The following is a 19,747-nucleotide window of genomic DNA, read 5'->3' as shown; positions in this document are numbered from 1 at the left end:
TTTAAAAAATCGACATTTTGTCCTTTGCTACAAGGTATAATTACAGACAGACCCTCTTAAAATTACCCATGATGCATTGCGATATTTGCGGCGATTCGATACCATGGCCGTTGGGTGTAATTCTTAAAACCCTTATAACTCCTGATATTTTTGACGGATTTTGTTGGTTCAAAGCCCAAAATGCAGAAAATGATATGGCCTATCAACATAATGTATTACACAAGACCCCATAGGTGGTCCAAATAAATGCCTGATTTTGGAAAGTAAACAATACATTTTTTTACACGAAATTACCCCAAAAATTGGACTTCAAAGACTCATAGCTTCTTATAGAGTTAAGATATCAACCAAAAACATACTATTTCGTGATTCCTGTGGTATCTTTTGCCTACAAACCGATTTTCACCGAAGATTATTGATGTTTGATATTTTGTCCCAGTCCTCGGCTGAATTAAGTCCCAAAAATCGAGGTCCATTTTAATGACGTCACCATATCACGTGATAATTCCTAAAAAGCTGGACATTTGACATTGTTATCATGCATATTATAAAGTAGAGGAATTAACCTTTTCAAAAAAGTAAATCACCCTTTGGCCCTCTGTTTGGTACCAAATGGCTATTTTGAGGGACCTGGCCCATGGACTAATATACCCGCTCTCCTGAGACAACTTCAATCTGTATCACAGAGATGGTTATGCTTTAGGATTAACACAGGTCTCATCTGTCGTTATGACACGCTGTAAAGATCGACCTCGAGGGCCAGTCCAATATCCAATGCACAGACCTGTTGTAAGTAGTTGATCTAGTCTGTAAAGCCACGGGATGACTGGATCTGGCATGGCAAGGCAAGGACACAGTCACTCATTTATAGCCCTTATCTTGTTTTTCGTAAATTATGATAAAAATTGAGGGTCAGTCCACAGGGGTCGATAGCCGGTCAGTCGCTCGGTCGGGTCGGGAAACCAGGGAGGGATGAATGAATGAATGAATTTTCATTTTTTACCTATAGGAAACTTTGATGAAGGAATACGCAGTGATATAGTTTCGGTATTTTTTCTAATGACAAAGGTATCGTTTAAACATTTACCTATTTTTGCATTGTGGGGATTGTTGCATTTGAATGTAAGACACATCCATATATCTTATGATGTATTCGTGTAATCCATTGGAGAGTCGGAATTGTGTATATAGCTGTTTGATAAACCACCAGTAAAACTGAGTTCTAATTATTGCGAAGTCACGAGCTGTTTCTTTTCTTAGAGAAACAGTTCCAAGTACAAGTATGTCTTTGACATATGACTAGTCTGATAGTTCGACTAGTTGCAAGGTATGTTCAGACTTGGAGATAACTATAGCTTTATATCTTGGGAAGTTAGAGTCTAACGGTTGGGGACATCTTGGACCTCATATCCTTAACACAACTAAGAGGAAAATCTGAAGAATGACTGAAGCAAAATAATTTTCTCCATTTCAGAAAGATAATTTAATGTTCTTTACTTTCATACTTTCATGTTTGAACCACTTCCTTGATAAAAGATACTCCATCTATACATAGAAATTAAAATCATTTAGATTCATCGCATCTTGTATTGAACGACTTAGTGAATGCCGGCATTTGTCTCGTCACAGGAAATAAAAGATGAAATAGATCTAGCTATCATTAATTTTCTCCATCATTCATGTAGCTCTCCATTCGTTAACCCATGAGAGGAATCTTGGTATGGATGTGTGCCGGTCCCTGATTGGACGGTAGGTTGACTTGATGGATCCAGGTTGGCCAGACGTTCCCCTTGTAACCAACCATAGCGAAGTTACCTGTAAACGGATTTGAACAGTCAAGTAAGAATAAACTGTGAAAGGAATGGGGACGCACTAATTGTCCCAAACAGAGCCAGGGGACACTACAAACCTCTTAGCATCTTTGACTAATTCTAACGTATTCGTAAAGACACGTGTCCAGCGAAATTTGTCATTCGAACCTAACGTAGGCTGTAGACTTGTAGACTTGCCATACTCCTTCGAGTGGCTGTCAACGCTAGGCTGTAAGGACGACCGAGACTTCTTTTGTGAGTTTTCGTTCTGTTGGATCACAATATACTAGTATTCATCGACCACATAGATATTAACTTCAGTGACAAAATTCATTAGACAATGCGGAACACAGACGAACTAATTTCCCTTTGCGCCTTAAGAAAGGAACACCCACCTCTATAGTCGGTCTTGACCGGTTCCTGTGCTCCGATCTCCTTCAAGGCTGTGAGACACTCCTTGGCTTTTGAACTTGCCTCATCACGTACCGCCACCAACACGATAGAACTATACACAGTAAGGATCGATAAAACATTAGTGTGAATATGTCATTGCAGTTGTATCGGAGTAAGCAAATATTTTGCAAGTACCTGACGTAGGAGCTATGCGATTCTTTAGGCTAAATGCAACGTACGTTGATGAAGGTTAGACATCCAGGTAGTAAGATACGCCAAAAATAGTTACTCAAGCAACTGGATAAAATTTTGAAACTGTCAGACGTTTCAGACAGCATCCGCTGTCTTTCGTCAGTGACTAACGATATAAAGGACTGGGAAACCAGGTTTTATACCAAAACTCTGAATATATATTATGTTAATGATTAAGACAATTTAGGATGTCTTGACGTGGTCTTCAAAAGAAGATTAATTCGAGACAAGGTTTTATGCTAATAGTTCAATTAACTACTGTTGTTTTAGTACAGTTACTAAATGTTGTTCGTCCGGGGGTGGGGGGTGGTGGTCAGTGCATGATCCCAAGTGCCTGAAAGTTCAACGCGTAGACCCCCTTTCCTGTTGAGGGCGGGATTGCAACCTGGGTGACCGCGTACTTCTCAACGTAGAGATTTTAAGTGTGAGGCCTTACTTTTCGGGAATGTCATTCCGTATGAAGTTCGCCATGTCCAGATCCGCTTGTTCGTGTCGGTACGTGTCGAATGTCCTTTGTTCCGTGACGTCACCAGACCGAGCATCCACAGTGATGACCATGAAGCCCCGATAATAGCGATCATACCGGTCGCCATTAATCTGAAGGGAGAAAAAAAGGTGATTCTTCACAACGAGTCAAAAATGTACAAGTAGACAGTTGCGACATCATTGAATATCAATTATTTCAGAAAATACTAACAGCGAATCATCGAATCACTGACGTCATGTTTCCCTAAGGTCACGTGTTAGAAGTAGGTGGGTCAGTTTTCCTGAAGAAGACCAAAGCGTCGTTTGGAAAATTGGTGACTGTGCCTAAATTGACTCGGAGCGAAAATGCAAAATCTTGAACATATAATATATGTAATGTAAACGTTGACAAAGTTATACTTAAAATGCATTTAAGTTCGCATGGTTTTTATTTCGCGTTAAGGGGGAAATTGAGTGTTTTTAAGTTCGCGGCAGCGCTATATTCACATACTGCTACAATATTGCACAAAAATGGTCGCGGTGGTTTTAATTTCGCGGTGAAACGGTCGCCGTGAAAACCGCAAACATGAAATCATTGCGAACATGTCTGCCATTACAGTACCTCGATAAACGGTGCGTGGCCTGACTGCATCTCCGCCCAACCAGCGGACAGTATGGTAACTTCGAGGAAGCGCAGAGAGTAGTCACTGACGATTGGTCCCTGTACAGGTAGACATTTGCATAAACTGACATCGCATCTTCTGATGGAACGAACTGAACAGAACGAACACTTGTACCAAATAAAGAATAGCAAAAAGTAGATAAGCAGAGCAAAATCTAAGGGTTATCAATCCCTTTTTTTCATAGTTTTTTTCTGAGACTTTACTCACGGGAGCACCGCAGCCAGAACAGTTGTTGATAGTACTTTGGAAGGTCGGCATGGGGATAGTCTCTGTCGGCGTGAGGCTGTACTTGGGGTACGCGGAGGCCGTGCAGTTGCTGACCGCATCACTTGTCATGGTGGCCGAGATGACGACCCTCTCACAGCCCATGTGCGAGCAGTAGCTGTGCCCCTCCCGGTTGTAATGAGACCGGATCTTCAGGAAGAGCAACCTTTGAATCAACAAAATCGCAAAAGGTTCAGAATGAACCTGTGGCATATTTGTAATGTATCAACAAATGGTCCCTATACTGTAGGTCTATACGCCGCCAGCCTTTGGGCATACAGCACAATGAGGTTAGCTCTGTACTCTTATACGTCTTGACCACACTTTAACTTGAGTTGCATACGTCATATACGAGTACGTCGTTCGAGTCTTTCGTCGTAGGACTTGCAACGAGGCTATGATAGAAAAGACCGTTGACAAGAATCTACGGCAACCTTTTCCATCATAAAACAGCTGAATTTTGTACGACACATTCTAGACTGTCATACAAATGTCCTCAACTCGCTTTCGTAAACATGTTGTACGACATATGTGTCTCCAAGTAGATGTTGGAAGGTAAAATCATTACGTTTACCAGCTCCCCGTTACGAACGACCTCATGACGATTTTAACCTCCAACATCTGCTTAGGGATTAGTGTGGCTTAAAATGCCAGGCTTAAATCTCACCCTAAACTTTCTTCAAAGTAGAAGACGTGGCCATCGCCATACTCCACAGCATGTAACGTCGACACGGGGTAGATTTCCTCTTCGTGCGTGATGGCGTACGGAAACCGCCGCTCCAACTGGTACATCAGTCGGAACATCGTTCCCGGTGGGTAGCAGATCCCCAGTCTGAGCCAGTCACCGCTACGGCGTTCGGTAAATGGTTTCGTGTAAGATAACATAAGAATCATGACCTAACACTGTCAAAGTAACTTAGCTAGTTAAAACTCTGATGAAAATCTTAACACTCTGATGAACTCTTAACCTCCGTTACAGAATCCTTCCGCTTATTCTCTGTTTTTAAGTTACCGTTTTCTTATAACATTTATAAGTGTAAACAAAATGTTAAGTGTTTAAAATGTAATAAAAAACTGTAACTTGAAAAAGAAAACAGCCGGAAGGAGTCTGCAACGGAAGCTAATGAACGCTGACTTGTACGTCAAACGCACCAAGTTAAATTAGCATGATGTTGAGCAAATGAGTAAATTCAGCTGAGGATCAGTTTAGAAATATTTGTACTAAAGTCTAAAAGTATTTTGTCATATTCTTGTTTACAGTTTGTAAACCGGGATTTCTTCACATCCGAATTTTGGTCAGATCTAGATAAAACACGTAGTGTCAAATACGCAGAACTGACTTGAAAAATGTAGTAATAAATCTAAACGCGGTAACCTGACAAAGTTGATGGGGTAAATGCGGAGACTCTCCGGGGCCCGTCCGTCCCAGTGGACTGTGTAGGACTTCTCTAACATGACGACAGGCTGGTACTGTTGGTGCGAGTTGGGGTCGTAGTCCAGGGGACCGGTGAACGTCATGGGGTGTCCCGGATACTCGTCTCGAACCATCGACATGACTAAGGTGCTCGGCGACTGGGCCAGGATGAACAACTGGGTGGAAATTACAGGATTGCATGTAGCGGTTTTGTGGATAGCAGCCGGCACAACATTAAAAAGATCCAAACATTAACAGGAAAGTCCGCGCCATGTCACGGTCAATCAAAAATGAGCTTTATTCTGACCACATGTTTATACGATATCTTTCATTTGTATCGATACAGGACTTGGCCATTGAGACATGAGACAGTGACGAAATACGATCATAAAAGTGCTCATTATTAGCGGCGTTTGCAACGCTAAATATTTCAGTATCAAACACCATTTTTTGAATATTGAACGTTAACACTCTCTCATACCCTTAAGCCCCCCTCTCACTGGACCCGCGGCACGCTGGCGGCGTCGCTGTGGCCGATCGAATTGACAAAGCACTCAACGAATTTCATCGACAAAAAACGAATATTGTTAAGCACTGTGTGTTTTGTTGTCTTTTTGGTCATACTGTATTTGGTCATACTTGTACGTTTGGAATGATATTCCCATTATAAAGTCAAGGGTAACACAAATCTAGTTTAGGACGCAGCGACGCCGCCAGTGAGAGGGAGGCTTTACTGCGATAGAATATAGCGCATCTGAATCTGAATGGTACTGACTTGTGCATACTTCCCGCTGCAGACATGAGCGAGCCAGTCCGGTTTCTCCACACAGCCGGGGTTCCTGGCCAGATAGTTCTCCTGCCCGACTATGTACGTGTCGGGGTATCCCGTGATGCTCCCGTCCCAGTCGTGTACGATGTTGGTCTTATCACCGTCCCTGTCCTCAGTGTCAAACCCTGGCAGTCCCCTCTGACCTACAAACACACGGCCTTGTACCTAGTGATAAACCGAAAGGAAATTTACACATGTCACATGTATGAAATTCATATCGTGGACTATACTGCTTCATTGCTTATGCAAATTAAGTTATGATTTACATAATTGTAACTTATCATATGAATCTCTACGTAACTACCTACTTGCCCCGATATCATGGAAATCTATTCGTCCGTTCTCAAGTTATCCCATTTTAAACTTTCCGACAAAAACGCGCCTGCAGTTCTAAACAAGTTGACAGGAGGCCCAAACCTATTAGGACTTTCTCCCGATCCCAAAGGGAATCTGCCATCCAAAATAATTAATCTAAATCGAAGGAAGGAGACGACCGTTTTCTAAAATTCCACTTTCTTGCTTGGTTGTTAAGCGGACAGCGATGAGAATTATGTCCTTACGTCTTCAAACTTGGCCTTGGTGACGTTGTTCCTTGGAGAGTTCTGCCAGGAGTTGTAGCGGTGGAAGCCGATCGCGCTGCTCCATCGGTCGAACTGCGGCGCCTGGGCGTACTTCTTAAACGTGCAACTCTCCGCCAAGATCGGACCGTCGTACACATCGAGTCCTCGCATCGGGAAGGCTCTGGAGTGAGGCAAAATGAACGTCCATCATCTAATTTACTAATTAGATATTTGTCGACAAGCTAACGTTCTTTAATTAAATAATATCACATTTGTCTACATTCCTGTGATAATTCATTCAATAGATGATCAGTGGGAAGAGAAGCACTAAACTAATGACTAAAGAAATTGGCATTTTAATACAGATTCTATCAGTGTGTGTGTACGTCTTTTTAAAAGGCTAAACAGGGAACACCACAAATAAATTTCGCTAGTTGCTGACGTAACGCGTCTGCAAGGTCACGTGACCCAACTGATTGGTCATTCGAACCTGATGAACGCTGCAGCACGGACGGCTGATGATTCGAAGAGACCCGTTTGTCGTTTTGGAATGGTGTAAAACCTTTTCTTTTATGTTCTCCAGCAACACATATCAAGTTTTATATTCAGTATCAGTGCAATGGTGACTCACGCAAACTGCGGAAGGCTCCGCTCCGTGTGCTTGACGCCTCCCATCGCCCAGACCCGGGCTCCGTCCGGGCTCCCCACGTTCTCACTCTCTCCGATGAAGATGCTGTTCCACACCTGCTGACTCGACCCTTCATCATTGGGAAACGTGCCTTCACTTTTGACAAGAACAGATTTGTAACGTTACAAACGGGTTTACACACGCGTCGTCAGGAGTCGACTCAGGACTGTGCAAGGAGAACCCTAGGCCACTTAAGTAGCGTTTTATAGTAGGAAAACTCCACTTGAGCAGCCCAAAGTTCCTGACACACAGCCCCGAGTCGACACCGAAAACTTGTGTGTAAACCTGGCCTAAATCAACCAATGATCTGTTTCATCATAGATAAAACATAGCAAACATGTATTTAACGTTTATTTTATGAATCAATGTCAGTGGAGTGATTATAAAGTATGACTTTAAAGACATTTGTACTGGAATTGAAAATAGTTCTATAGCAGGATGACCATTCACTTTTCTGTAGCTGTGTTGTTCTGGTTTATGATTTTTTACTATACCTTGCCATGGTGAGCCCTATTCCGTTGTCCACGAAGCTACAAAACAGACACCACGAGAAATTCGTTAGCCATATCCGTGCTGATCAACATGTTTTCTCTGCGTTTTGTTTTCAATATTTTGCAAGAAAATGAAGTCGTAAGACACATGCTGTGTAAATTCATAAGGAAGATTGTACACCTCACTAGTGTGAAATACACTGATTGGGCTGCTAGTTGTACCCCAATGAAAGCAGCAGACAAAGTAATACATGTAACGTTAGATGACACATAGTAAGAACAGTGAGCAGATGTCCGTACGCGCATTTGTCGAACCAGATGTCTCCTCCCCGGACCCAGGCTCCCTCTAACCAGTTCTTGAAGGAGATGAGTCCCTCTATCATGGCTGGGACCCGCGGCTGTCGAAGATCAGCGTTCCGGTGAGGTTTATACCTGTGAACGTCAACATTCCCAAAGTTTAACCACCTTAGACCTATTGCCTACGTCACACGTAGCAACAGGCCAATCTTGCTGAAGAAGACCAGAGGTCGATAACTCCGTTCAGTCCAGTCTTGGGCATAAGGAAAGTTTAACCACTCTTTCTGTTCAGGTGCACGTTATATTGGATGTATCCATAAGATATGATTTTGTGGTTTGACAAATAATGCTCAATTGTGGTATGAGATATGGAATGAGGAGATATTTTCGTACCGTCCATATGACCGTGCCAGGTATTCCTGCGGGTTACTTGCTGTTGGTAGACTGTACTTAACACCATCATCTATCATTAGACCGTGCTGAAGAACAAACAAAACCATTACTTAAAAAACGAAGGAACGAAAAGCAAAACCAAGCAACAAACAAACAAAGATTAACTGGTGTCTAACTGCAATGTATTATAGTCATTGCACAACAGAGGAAACTATTCGAATACCATACCAATATTTAATGATTATGGCTAATAATGTGTTCTGTGGGAGAAAATCTTGCGTACATAACAACTGAGGAAGTCCATGACGGTTTTAAACATTATGTTGTGTTGTAGATCATTGACTGATACCCACCAATCCGTTGGAGTGAACCCTGTTGTTGTAGAACCTGCCCATTGGGGTCCTCTCCGACTCGTACATGGGGGCGGAGCCGTCCGACAGGCCTGTCGGCTTCCGGTGGAAGATGTACCAGATTCCACCGTGCTGTAAGTACAGGTTAGAACTTCAAGCCTGTGATACACATTGCCAACCATGGTCTCCCGACCTTATTCAAACCATGGTTGGAAGTTAGTCGTGAGCAAGGTTATTTGTGGTTGGGAGTTGGTCAGCGAGGTTGTCTACTTGTCTTTAATAGTCGTAAGCGCCAGCCGGCTATAATTTTTTAACAATAAAGATCAGAAAGTCATAAGTCTGCTTGGATACGATCAGAGAATAGCCTGAGTACCAGCCTCCGCAGTAGCAAGCGAATTTTTTTGAGCCAGTTGTCACTGCGGAGGCTGGTACTCAGGCTAATCAGAGAAGCGAACTGGACCTAGAATAGCATGGATTCCAGACTACTGGATCCCAACCCAGCACTGTCCCTGGTTGGGGAGTAGTGGAGAGCAACGTGGTGGGAAGTCGTGAATGTGTGACAGGGGTTTAAAGAATCGACATCGTCACAGATGGTACAGTTGCAAACATGTATGAACAGACTATCCTTGTCATGAATTAATCAAATAATCTTTTTCTTGTATCCGTGCCAGAAATACGGCTACATCGGGAAATGGCACCGTTTTTATTGCAGAATCAGAAACATTTGAATAATGACGCTTACCAATGACCCAGCAGCGGCATTGTTTGTCAGCACATTGTTTGGATGAGCGATCCAAAACGTCGACACTGCCCTGAAGGTACATACAAAAAATTATTTCGATTCAATAAGATAGCTTCAGTTATGCTACAGTCCCATTTCTAAAGCGGGGCCCGGCCGGACTGTTTGCGAAAACGGAAAAATAAAAGATAGATATGAAGAAAATACACAATATATGGTTAGGAGTATTTTTTTCTTACGTTTTGTGTCTTACGTTGTCTTTCCCAGAAGCTGTCCGGCTGGGCCCCGTTTTGGAAATGGGAACGAAGCAGTACACACGGCAGTTTAGAATCATCTACATTAGTCCATTCTGAACCATTTCTTCACAGAAACTACACGTAAATCATGTATTATGTGAACAATTGCATCGCCATAAAGAAATTGCTCAATGAGTTCTTATTACTCACTGACAATCGCTGTACGGCAGCGGCACGTAGTCCCCGTAGACCGCGTCCCTCATGCTCCGGCACATGTTGTCGTCCCTGTCGGTGGGCAGCAGCGTGCCCGCCCGCGTCACCAGGCCCAGGTTGCGGTCCAGAACGTTCCGCTGCTCGACGCCGTCCTCCAGGAAGAAGCAGTGACCGAGCGTGTCGTACCCTACCGTGTCTTGAACCTACAGAGTTGGGGTGGAAATCTTTACGTGCATAAAATTGCCATCAGTGTATTATCGTTCCTAGCATATATACCAGCGTTATTCGGTGTTCCGTACAACGCATCATTATCCCCAAAGGGTTCGGGAAAAGGACTATTATTTACACTTTTTGAAGCTTTAAATCCTTCTACTTTGACTCACATAACTCCATTCAAACTATCACACTCATGTATACAACCGTTCGATTACACATATTTTATAGTTGTAGAAGACTTAACGAAAGTGATTGTACTTTTGGCTTGTCAATAAAGTTTATATAACGTTACATTCTGATTGAACCACATAGGCATTTTAGAACACATGTGCTCAAACAGCTTTGCTATCATGAACGTTTATGTGGCTTTTCTTAAATGTCATTTTTTGACAGATAAGGACGACGTGGCACTGCACTCAAGTTTTGAATAACTTATTTCAACAGTGCCACGTACAAAGAACAATATACCCAATTTTACACCTGGGTGGAGTGAGGAAAGTTTATGTAGTTGTCATACCGTTGCACTCTTTCCAATACTTGAGCTCTAAAGTTACTATCATTTGTTATCATATCTATAGAAACGTAATGACTGACCAGCAGCCCGTGAGTCCCGTGGATGGTGACACAGCGGGAGAAGCAGTGGTGAATGGACAGCTGCCGGACGTACGTGGGGCGGGTGTAGCCGCCGAGTTCGTCCACGTCTCCGGCCATGTGGAAGTGGACAGGGTAGCTGCCCACCACCTGCTGACCCATGCGGGTGAACTCGATGCCGGACAGGTGGACGTTCTTGAACCCTCTCAGAATCTGAATAATTTTACGGTAAATAAAACAGACTATCAAATAGAATTCACGACCGTGACTCTATAGCTGACAGGCGTACCAGGCTTAAAATTAAAACTTGTGGAAAATGCAATTTTTAAAAGAATCTTTAAAAGCAAACAGTCAGCTAAAAAAACAAATAACAGGTCTTCTCGACTTTTGATAGCCTTCATCGGGTTAAACTTACCCTCAAGTAACTTTATAGATACGTGACGTCAGCAAATTGTTTAAGCTGCCAGAAAGTTTGTAACGTTCCCCGTCTCTATCAAAATAGTTGTCTAAAAAACTAGTCATATCACTGTTTTGTTAAAATATCTTGTCTACTAACCCTAAGATGTCCTCCATAAGTATCGTAGTCAAAGAACTGGCAGAAGTTGTCCCCGTAACAGCTGTCTTCTACCTCTCCTTGGAACTTAACGTTTCTCGTCAGCAGGCCCACCTCCCCACGCATGTCCACTTCGTCCGAAACCTCCCCGAAATGGGTATACTTGGCTTTCCCTGTAAACAGCAAGCAGGAGATGAAGAAAAAAGTTGAATCTGTGAAAGAAATTTCAAGAATTCAAAATACGAAGTGAGGTCTTATGGGTAACGGTAATCCTTACCGTTGATTTTGACCTGGTAGTCGGAGCACTCCTCACACGGCACCAGTTCAAACTCTTCCGCCTGCTCCATGTTGTAGTCCGTGCTGGCTAGCACGATGTGGTCCCCAGGCTCCCAGGAAGTGACGTCATCCTTCAAATTGATGACGTATTCACCAGCACTTCCGTTTACGGAAAACGTACATTTAGCTCGTCCTGGAAACCATAAAACGTCTAACGTTAGCGAACGTTGAAGCCTTTTTGAATACTATCCGTACAAACAACGTCTTTTTCGGAAGAAAAAGGTTCAACTGAATCTGAAAGATGTTTGATCTGTATGAAACCTAATGATAATGGTCCAACTTTAAGAGTTTAGAGTTATCTAAGAACTATTTGATGGTGAATCAGCACCAAGGAGAGGCAGGGCTTACCTCCGACCCACTCGCTGGTGACGGCGACTTCAAAGACGCCGAAGACGCTGTGGAACCTCGCTGATACAGTAGCTGTGCCGGTGGTGTTTGTGTCTAGAAAGTAAGAAAAACGCCAAGACATGATGAGCTTTTAACATCCTTTCTAATTGGGAATCTGGTCACATATTTCTGAAATCATTAGCGCGAGAGCCATTGCAACTTGAGACAACAGACCTGCTTGGTTGAAAAAATATATTCTCCTTACCAACATATGGGATCCTCTGTTCAACAGCGGAGCTTGGGTCTCCCTTGACACCAACAAACGCCCATGGGTCTCTGAAATACCGAAATAACTTATCAAATATAGATGGAATATTTTGTGCAACACAAGGGAACCGTTACACGACCTTAAACCTTAAAGAAAGCAATAAACCGACAATTGTAAGAAATGTCAAGTTACCTATGTCCCAATGAATCCACTTCAACACTTCCCAACTCCTTAATCTTGCTCTTGGCAGAATCCTCCAGTTTTCGGGACGCCTCGTCGTTTGCCGCCAGGGCTACGATTCTTCCCGAAGGTATTTGGTCGATAAACTTCGCCAAACGTCGGCTCTCCTCTTCACTTTCGAAAGTGTCGAAATCTGCTAGGTCCACAACGGCTCCCGATGTTTCGTCAATGGCGCGAATATTGATGCCTCGTGTCCATCTGTTGTACGAGTCGTAGTAGTACGTACCCTGCGTTTCAACAAAAGCAAGATTCAAGGTTTAGGAATGGAAACATTTGCAAGCGAATGTCTCATATCTCCCTCACTGCAAACTTTTGTTATACCTACCCTTGGAAGCCCACCAGCCGGTACTGTCAGCGCGAGCTGCGTCCAAGCCAACTTCTGTTTCCCGTGTATCTCCAATGTCGCGCCTGGCAGGACCAGGAACTGTTTGCTGTTCTTCTGATCGTCTGAGCGGCCGTACAGAGACACCGTGGCCTGACCCTGGTACCGGCAGGCCTCGCTCCCGATGTGAAACTCGCCATCTCTTCCCACGGTAATCTCGCGAGATTTCAAGACGATCTCACGGTCAGGTGATAAACCAAGGTCAGCAAATACAAGCTTTCCTAAAAAAAGATGTCATAGAAATGACTATAGAAATTAAACACAGAAGGAAATATAACGCTATGAGGAAAATGTAAATTGATAAATCTGGACTAAAATTCACTAAAAAAATGGAATAGCTGGATGGCAATTGGAATGACGTTGGCATTGACGACTTACCGCCATCTTTTATTTCCAAAGAATAAAAAGTCGCGGACGACTGGAGCAGGTAACTTTGTCCCCGTCCCACAACCACCTGCGCAGTGACGTCATGACCAGGGCTCCAAGGGGTCAAGGTCGGGTCAACATCCGGGCATTCGTGTGGGTGATGATGAACTGGATTGGCAATAAGAGTAGCAAAAATAAGCCTTCAATGAATCGAAATCGTTTAACACGAGTCCTTATATCGATCTGATATTAAAAGCAGATACAATAAAGAAATGTGCACAAATTCGCAAACTGGTGATACTAGTAATCTGTCCAACCATATAACGACTGTGTATGTACTCTGTGTTATCGGCACAACGTTTCATTGCATAAAATTTTTTTTCTGCCGTATGCCACAGAGGCACCGTATGCAGATACTGACTGTTATCATGTCATTACCCAGCCGGTGATAGCGTATCTACCAAAATAGCAATATTTTTCATTAAGCTGTGGAAGCACCTGACATAGTTCCCATGCTAAACGTACATACATAACGGCGTTATTAAGCTACTTCAATCAATAAAGTTAGGTCGTATCAACTGACGGTTCGATATTATAAGTGTCCAAGAGGAAAAGCAATTAGAAGAAGCGTTGTATCAAAAGACAGGAAAAACTACTTGAATACTTTGTGTGCGCGAGGGACCTTCCACAATGGAAGGCAGTCAAACCCTTGTGAGTTGCGGTTGAGCCCGCACAACACACCAATACTACTCACGATTTGTTTTAGTCTCGATTCTCAACAATTCTAACATAATGCAAATTATATGCAATGGCGCGAAGCCTTTATGTAGCAACGAACACGATCAGGGCAGTCTGTTTTGTAACAGTAACTTACTTACTGTAACTTGAAATACAGTTAACGACGACATGTTTCAAATTTAATTTTGATACTTGTAGCCAAAAGCCATGGGCGTTTTTCAGCCACGGCCCTTGATTCAGCAGATTCCATAAAGCAACAGTCCTTCATACGTCCGTGTTCCAATCAACGACATTGAACTCAAGCCATCAGCTGTCGAAAGCAATGTTCAGTCCTCAATTGAAGACAATGGCATCAACAGACTACTCGATGTCATTGTTACAAGGTTAGAGGTCTTTATGTTACAGAGTGGGTAACTTCCAGTTTGTCTTAGACAGTTGGCATGCAGCCGTGCGAAAGGAATTTGTCCCTTTTACGGTAAATATCCACACAGGCAGGGTACCACATTATGTGTCAACGTCTCTCGTGGACTTGAAATTATGATTATCGACGCCTTCTCACATATGCTCCAGTCAATGTGTTACGTTATTTTTGTCCATGAAAAATTGTATAACAAATACAACGTAACACCGAAGGCTATGGCAAAACATCACACGTTTTCCTTATAACAAAATAGTAGTCCCTCAAACTGGTTTGTTTTGAGTTCTGTAAGGCTGTAAGTGGGTAGCTATAGCATAGGAATGTGTCGCCAAGGCCGCGTAGCGGACAAAACTGGGCCAGGCGTAACTAGAGAACACTCTGTGCACATGTGATGACAGAACCAGATGTATAGTCTCGTCTATATACAGTTCGTCATGCCCACAAAAGTATGCGTCGCCACAATTGCCAGATGTGAAAGCCTTACCCGTTGTTGGTATGGGAGCTGCGACTGGTAGAAGCACTAGAAAGATCGTGAGATGTTGTCCTGTCATCTTGGAGCGATGTTATCCTCCTATAATCTTCACACCGACTACCGACGCATACCTGCGATCTAGAGCGACTCAAACTCGCGAACCATATAAAGTTGTATCAACTCGATAAGCACCACTGTTAAATGTTACCGTGCGATAGTACGCACTAAGGGGAACGGAAATACGCACTGTAACGATCTGTAATAGGCGTGAAGACGTATTTTTAGATCAAAGTTTGCGCACTGAGTCCACAACAATATGACGTCCCTGAGTCTGTGTAAACACAACTATGCCTGTCGTGCAGTGTGCATGACTCAAAGGACATCAAGGACGATGCACTGTAGACAAACTATCAGGATGATGAGAGACAGTGATTTTTGTCAGTCTACTGTGGATAGCATGAATCATTGGTATATTCAGCTGTTCCATCGTTGGTATTGGCGCATTACAGGGCGTGACTCCGCCAATATCTTTACTCTAAAAAAAGAGAAAAAAACAACCTTATAATGAATCAGTTATCTAGTCTTTCAATCAGTCTGTCAAACAATCACTCACTGACCAACATCCATTTATAATGAAACCGTGTTTGTCAAGGGCACCGTTTTTTGGCTTGGGAAGAGTTGGCGTAACTGGGCGCTGCAGTTCATACTCAACCTGGTAGGTGGCGCTGCAGTACTGCTGCAGTCATTGGTTTCACCACACTCATCTTCAGCATACTCAGCTTTGTCAGATCCTTGCCGATGATTCAACAACTGCTAGAAAATAATAAAGATATAATCAGGCTACTCGATTAGAAACTTGAAGTCTCTTAGATATTCTATTACAGCCCAAGTAAGAAATGGTCCCCGACACTCAAGATGAGAGATGGTGAACAACTGGTGGTAAATTGAGGTACCTACTTGTCTCACAGAAGACTCTGCTTGTTCGATGAAATGATAACATCCTGCCACCGTACAAACGGTTGCTTTTGCAGGGGGTGCCACGTTGTTGCAGCTTGCACATACAGATGCTATTTCCCACAACTGCATTGAGCACTATATCTAACCACTACTAGTCTCTCTGGGCAGAATACCAAACGAAAGATGGACTTCTCAGGTAGCCTGTTTTCCTACCTGATTCGAAATCATAGATATACACAAACAACTAGACGGAAACTATCATGAATCATTGTTGGTCTATGTAGCATAAAGTCTGGGCTGGTTTTGGGATCCTTCCAGCTTGTTGCAGTGAGCAGGATGTTCACAAGGAGGCACTGCACAATTAACCATGGCCTGTCTCCTAGGTACCCTGTTTTCTCATCAACAATTGACTTGAAATCATAGATATACACTAAAATAACTACACACAGCCTACTAGTATCATGAAACATTGCTGGTCCATTCAACGCCAAAGGCTGGGCTTGCTTTGGGCTCCTTCAAGCTACAGGCTGCAGTGAGCATGATGTTCACTAGGGGGCGCTTTTTTACATTACATGTATGTCCCTCACAGGTCACACTGTCAAGACGCATGACACCTTTTACATGAATAGATCCTTTATTTCGTCGTTCTCGACATTTGGTAGACTTCGACACAATGTACAGTTTAAATGCAGACAATTCCTGTCGTACTAATAGTACCAAAACAGTACTTCTTCTGTGCCTTAAGGCATTCATCGAAGAATTTAGAGGCTATACAAATTGAACAACTCTCTTGAAGGATTTCTTGTAATAAAATGAGAGTGCAAGGGCTAAAAATAAAAGTACTGTTTTGGGTACACATTCTTAAACCTGTGTGACCTAATACATAAATATAACAAATGGAATGTATAGTAAAGTATAGGCAATTGATATCCCTGAGTTATACCTAAAGACTTGAACTTAAGTACATTTTACAGAATCAAATATCCATGACCTGTCACTACATGTAGTATCTTAGTGAGGAGAGTCCTAAGTTGCCTCTCCTAAAGTTATAGGCTTATGGATTATCAGTAATAAAAATCTAAAAACGTAAGTACATGGCCAATTCTGTTGATTGTAGTGCACGTAATATATTATAAATTTGTCTTTTCCCTTACAAAAATCACCATTTGTACAATTTGCCAATCTTATGATAGTCTACCAGCAACAATCTATATACATTGTGAGAGTGTATGAAATAAAAAGCAAAAACGTCTTAAAATAAAGTACAATGGCAACAGCGTCATAATACAACATTGCAGGTTTCTGAATTAGTAATCTGTGAACTTCTTGATTGATTACATATTGAGTCTTGTACATTAAAGAAACTCAATTATGTGGCACATGGTTCTTCAAGGTTACTGTCTCATGAAGAAGATAATATCTGACTTAACTCCTGTCGTGTCGCCAAAATCTTTGAAGCAGTTGATGCCCCTAATCTTTGCCCACAAGCATTTTTACACCATGTGTCATTACACAAGTCTAAGCAGCATGAGATAGACATTGTCAGTTGGGGCATGTAGAATCAATAAAAATGCCTCCACCCCTTAGGTTTTGCCAAAAACTATTTATGATTGATGGTTAAATTCAAACCCTGGCCATGATTGGAAAATGTCTGTCATCTGATTGTCACAATAAGATACACTTTGCTTGAATTTTCATCACATGACATCAAGCTCATATACTATCATACAAAATGTACTATACATGTCACGAGCACCGCACAGCACAGGTACCCATTCTACAGACTGTCCTCTCTATAAACACTTTAAAGATAAAACATGGCACATAGCTAAAGCCCCTTTTCTTTCCTTTCTTTGACAAACTACTTACAACACGGTGCTGGTAAATTTTACTCGTTCTGTCCATCATGATTCAAATCTTATACACAGCATGGCATCTTTTATACCCTTTACCCTGCTTATTCTCATGGCTCTATTATACCATTTGGACATTTACAAGTAAAAACCAGAACAATTGCTAGTGGAGATCTTTAAAATCTTACAAGATCAGTGGCCTTAAAGAACAGTTGGTCCCCTTTTTCCTGCCTCATATAACCAGTATTTTGTAATGATTGTCATGGATACAAAAAAACTCCTTTTTTGTTTCTCTACTGAAGATCCTGTCTAAGACTCCATACTTCATCTCCTACAGCGCCCTCTGGCGGATCAGTTTTCAACTGCAGGGGTTCCTTGTCATCACTCACATCGTTGTCTTTAGTCTGTGGATTGTCTTCTTCCTCTGAGGATTCCCTGAAAAAATTTCAAGTATAACTACCCTGAATATGTATACATTATAAAATTAAAGGTTAATGGCCTCCTCCCAGGTGTTGACCTATAACCACTTAATAAACCATCCGAGTGAGTGAAGCGAGGCTTGTGATTGGTCAACACAGCCTGATTATATCATAACATATCATAAAAGGGCCCTTTCTCTAGTCGGTGGAATATTAGCTCTGGGGCAAGTTAGGGGGCTGTCAAGCAGTGACAAGGTTGGTTGCATGATCTACTTCTGGAAAAAATAAACTAAAAGATAGAATAATGCATCAAAAACCTTGCTAGCTGTAAAACTCTGACATTCCTAAAATTCCCTTCAAAGCACTTTCAAAGCAAATACATGTACAACTGCTTCCATGTCATCAAAACCACATTTGGATATCTCTATATCTCCAACGGAACAAATTGATGACCATGCAGAATTTATGAAAATGCTCTGAAAACCAAACAGAAAAATCACCTTTTGACTTCTTTGGGCTTGGTCTGTGAGCTTGGCTTGACCTTTGGCCTCCTCTTGATGGTTCCACTTCTGAAAGAGAAGAAAAGCTTAAGTTTTAAGATGGCAAAAGACATAAACTATAGAAGAAATCCAGGTGGAAAATCTTAGGCATATCGTACAAAGATTATTGGTATATCATGTACACAGTGTTACGGTTACAATTTTTCAAAACCAATTGTGCTGTGTTATGATGGTGTTATGTTTGTCGATTACAATATCATTATTTAGATTTGGTTTGGAAATCCCAAATCTAAAGAATAGGTTTATCCAAAGCATAGATAATTCAGCTTGAAGCATCTTTAGTAACAGTTACAAGCGTTCACATTTATTGAAATAATTCAAATATTACTGTTTGAAACTTTTGTAAAGGTTTAATTTTCATGGTGATCTCTCCACCACAAATTCACAACACCAGGAATATGCGTTTCTAATGTATTACTACTGTAGTACAGAATTGTTTCAACTGCAAATTTAAAACACCACGAAATCCTACCACAAACTAAAACCACCACAAAAGTAAATATGTTTACAGCATCATATGCACAGCTGTTAAAGTATTACACTGCTCTACCTTGAGTGCATGTTAAAGATGTGGTCGTGCAGTTCAATGACAGTGTTTAAGTTGGACTCTGACTTGCTGGTCTGCATCTTAAGCAGCATATTCAAGACGTCTCCATCCATGGCGGTCGCTCCGAGATACGCCAGGTTACTCAGGCCTGCCGAGCGGAGGTCTGGGGAGCTGGGGTAGATGTACATGAGAACTGTCAATCAATCAATCAATCTATTAATCAACCAATCTGTGACTGTAGATCACATTAAGCCGTTCAACCAATGATAGCATGGCAATCAGCAGTTTGACCAATGAGAAAGTGGCTGCATATCTGTCTAATATATTTGTCAACCAACCAACCTACCAACCAACCAACCAACCAACTAATCATATTTTGTCACAAACACATACGATACGGCAACACAGAAGTACACAAAGTTAAAC

At 42.1% G+C, this 19,747-nt stretch overlaps 2 protein-coding genes across 3 annotated transcripts in view; both read right to left on the bottom strand.

Moving 5' to 3' along the window:
- Window positions 1–1,479: 1,479 nt before the first annotated feature.
- LOC136435445 (inactive cell surface hyaluronidase CEMIP2-like) lies at window positions 1,480–15,300 on the bottom strand. Its single transcript, XM_066428952.1, has 25 exons — window positions 14,998–15,300; window positions 13,370–13,525; window positions 12,935–13,212; window positions 12,562–12,836; window positions 12,367–12,437; window positions 12,123–12,215; window positions 11,716–11,907; window positions 11,442–11,611; window positions 10,889–11,098; window positions 10,076–10,281; window positions 9,633–9,702; window positions 8,894–9,022; window positions 8,541–8,626; window positions 8,151–8,282; window positions 7,854–7,889; window positions 7,303–7,455; window positions 6,672–6,852; window positions 6,058–6,276; window positions 5,244–5,458; window positions 4,536–4,715; window positions 3,812–4,034; window positions 3,544–3,642; window positions 2,893–3,053; window positions 2,207–2,316; window positions 1,480–1,815 (listed from the first exon to the last, which is right to left on the bottom strand). Exons 1-25 carry the CDS (start codon window positions 15,062–15,064, stop codon window positions 1,697–1,699), a joined length of 3,831 nt encoding a protein of 1,276 aa, XP_066285049.1. The 5' UTR covers window positions 15,065–15,300; the 3' UTR covers window positions 1,480–1,696.
- Window positions 15,301–16,557: 1,257 nt separating this feature from the next.
- Window positions 16,558–19,747, bottom strand: part of LOC136435452 (cortactin-binding protein 2-like) — a 37,276-nt gene continuing 34,086 nt past the window's right edge. For both annotated transcript variants that reach the window (XM_066428968.1, XM_066428969.1), the window contains exons 21-23: window positions 19,325–19,492; window positions 18,715–18,783; window positions 16,558–18,230 (exon numbers count right to left, since the gene is read on the bottom strand). In XM_066428968.1, coding sequence (XP_066285065.1) covers window positions 18,089–18,230; window positions 18,715–18,783; window positions 19,325–19,492 — 379 coding nt within the window. In that variant the 3' untranslated portion in view covers window positions 16,558–18,088. The remainder of the gene's footprint in view (window positions 18,231–18,714; window positions 18,784–19,324; window positions 19,493–19,747) is intronic.

The sequence above is a fragment of the Branchiostoma lanceolatum genome, chromosome 5 (genome assembly GCF_035083965.1).
Source record: "Branchiostoma lanceolatum isolate klBraLanc5 chromosome 5, klBraLanc5.hap2, whole genome shotgun sequence".
NCBI lineage: Eukaryota > Metazoa > Chordata > Leptocardii > Amphioxiformes > Branchiostomatidae > Branchiostoma > Branchiostoma lanceolatum.
The sequence above is the reverse complement of the archived record's forward strand: the minus strand, read 5'-3'. Positions and strand labels throughout refer to the sequence as shown.

Excerpts from the sequence above, each read along its gene's own strand:
- LOC136435445 (XM_066428952.1), bottom strand. The coding sequence starts at position 15,064 with ATGACAGGACAACATCTCACGATCTTTCTAGTGCTTCTACCAGTCGCA. Across the intron at positions 6,853-7,302 it reads CGGAGCCTTCCGCAGTTTGC|AGCCTTCCCGATGCGAGGAC; the intron begins GTGAGTCACCAT and ends GCCTCACTCCAG. Across the intron at positions 3,054-3,543 it reads GCCACGCACCGTTTATCGAG|ATTAATGGCGACCGGTATGA; the intron begins GTACTGTAATGG and ends TTCTCCCTTCAG.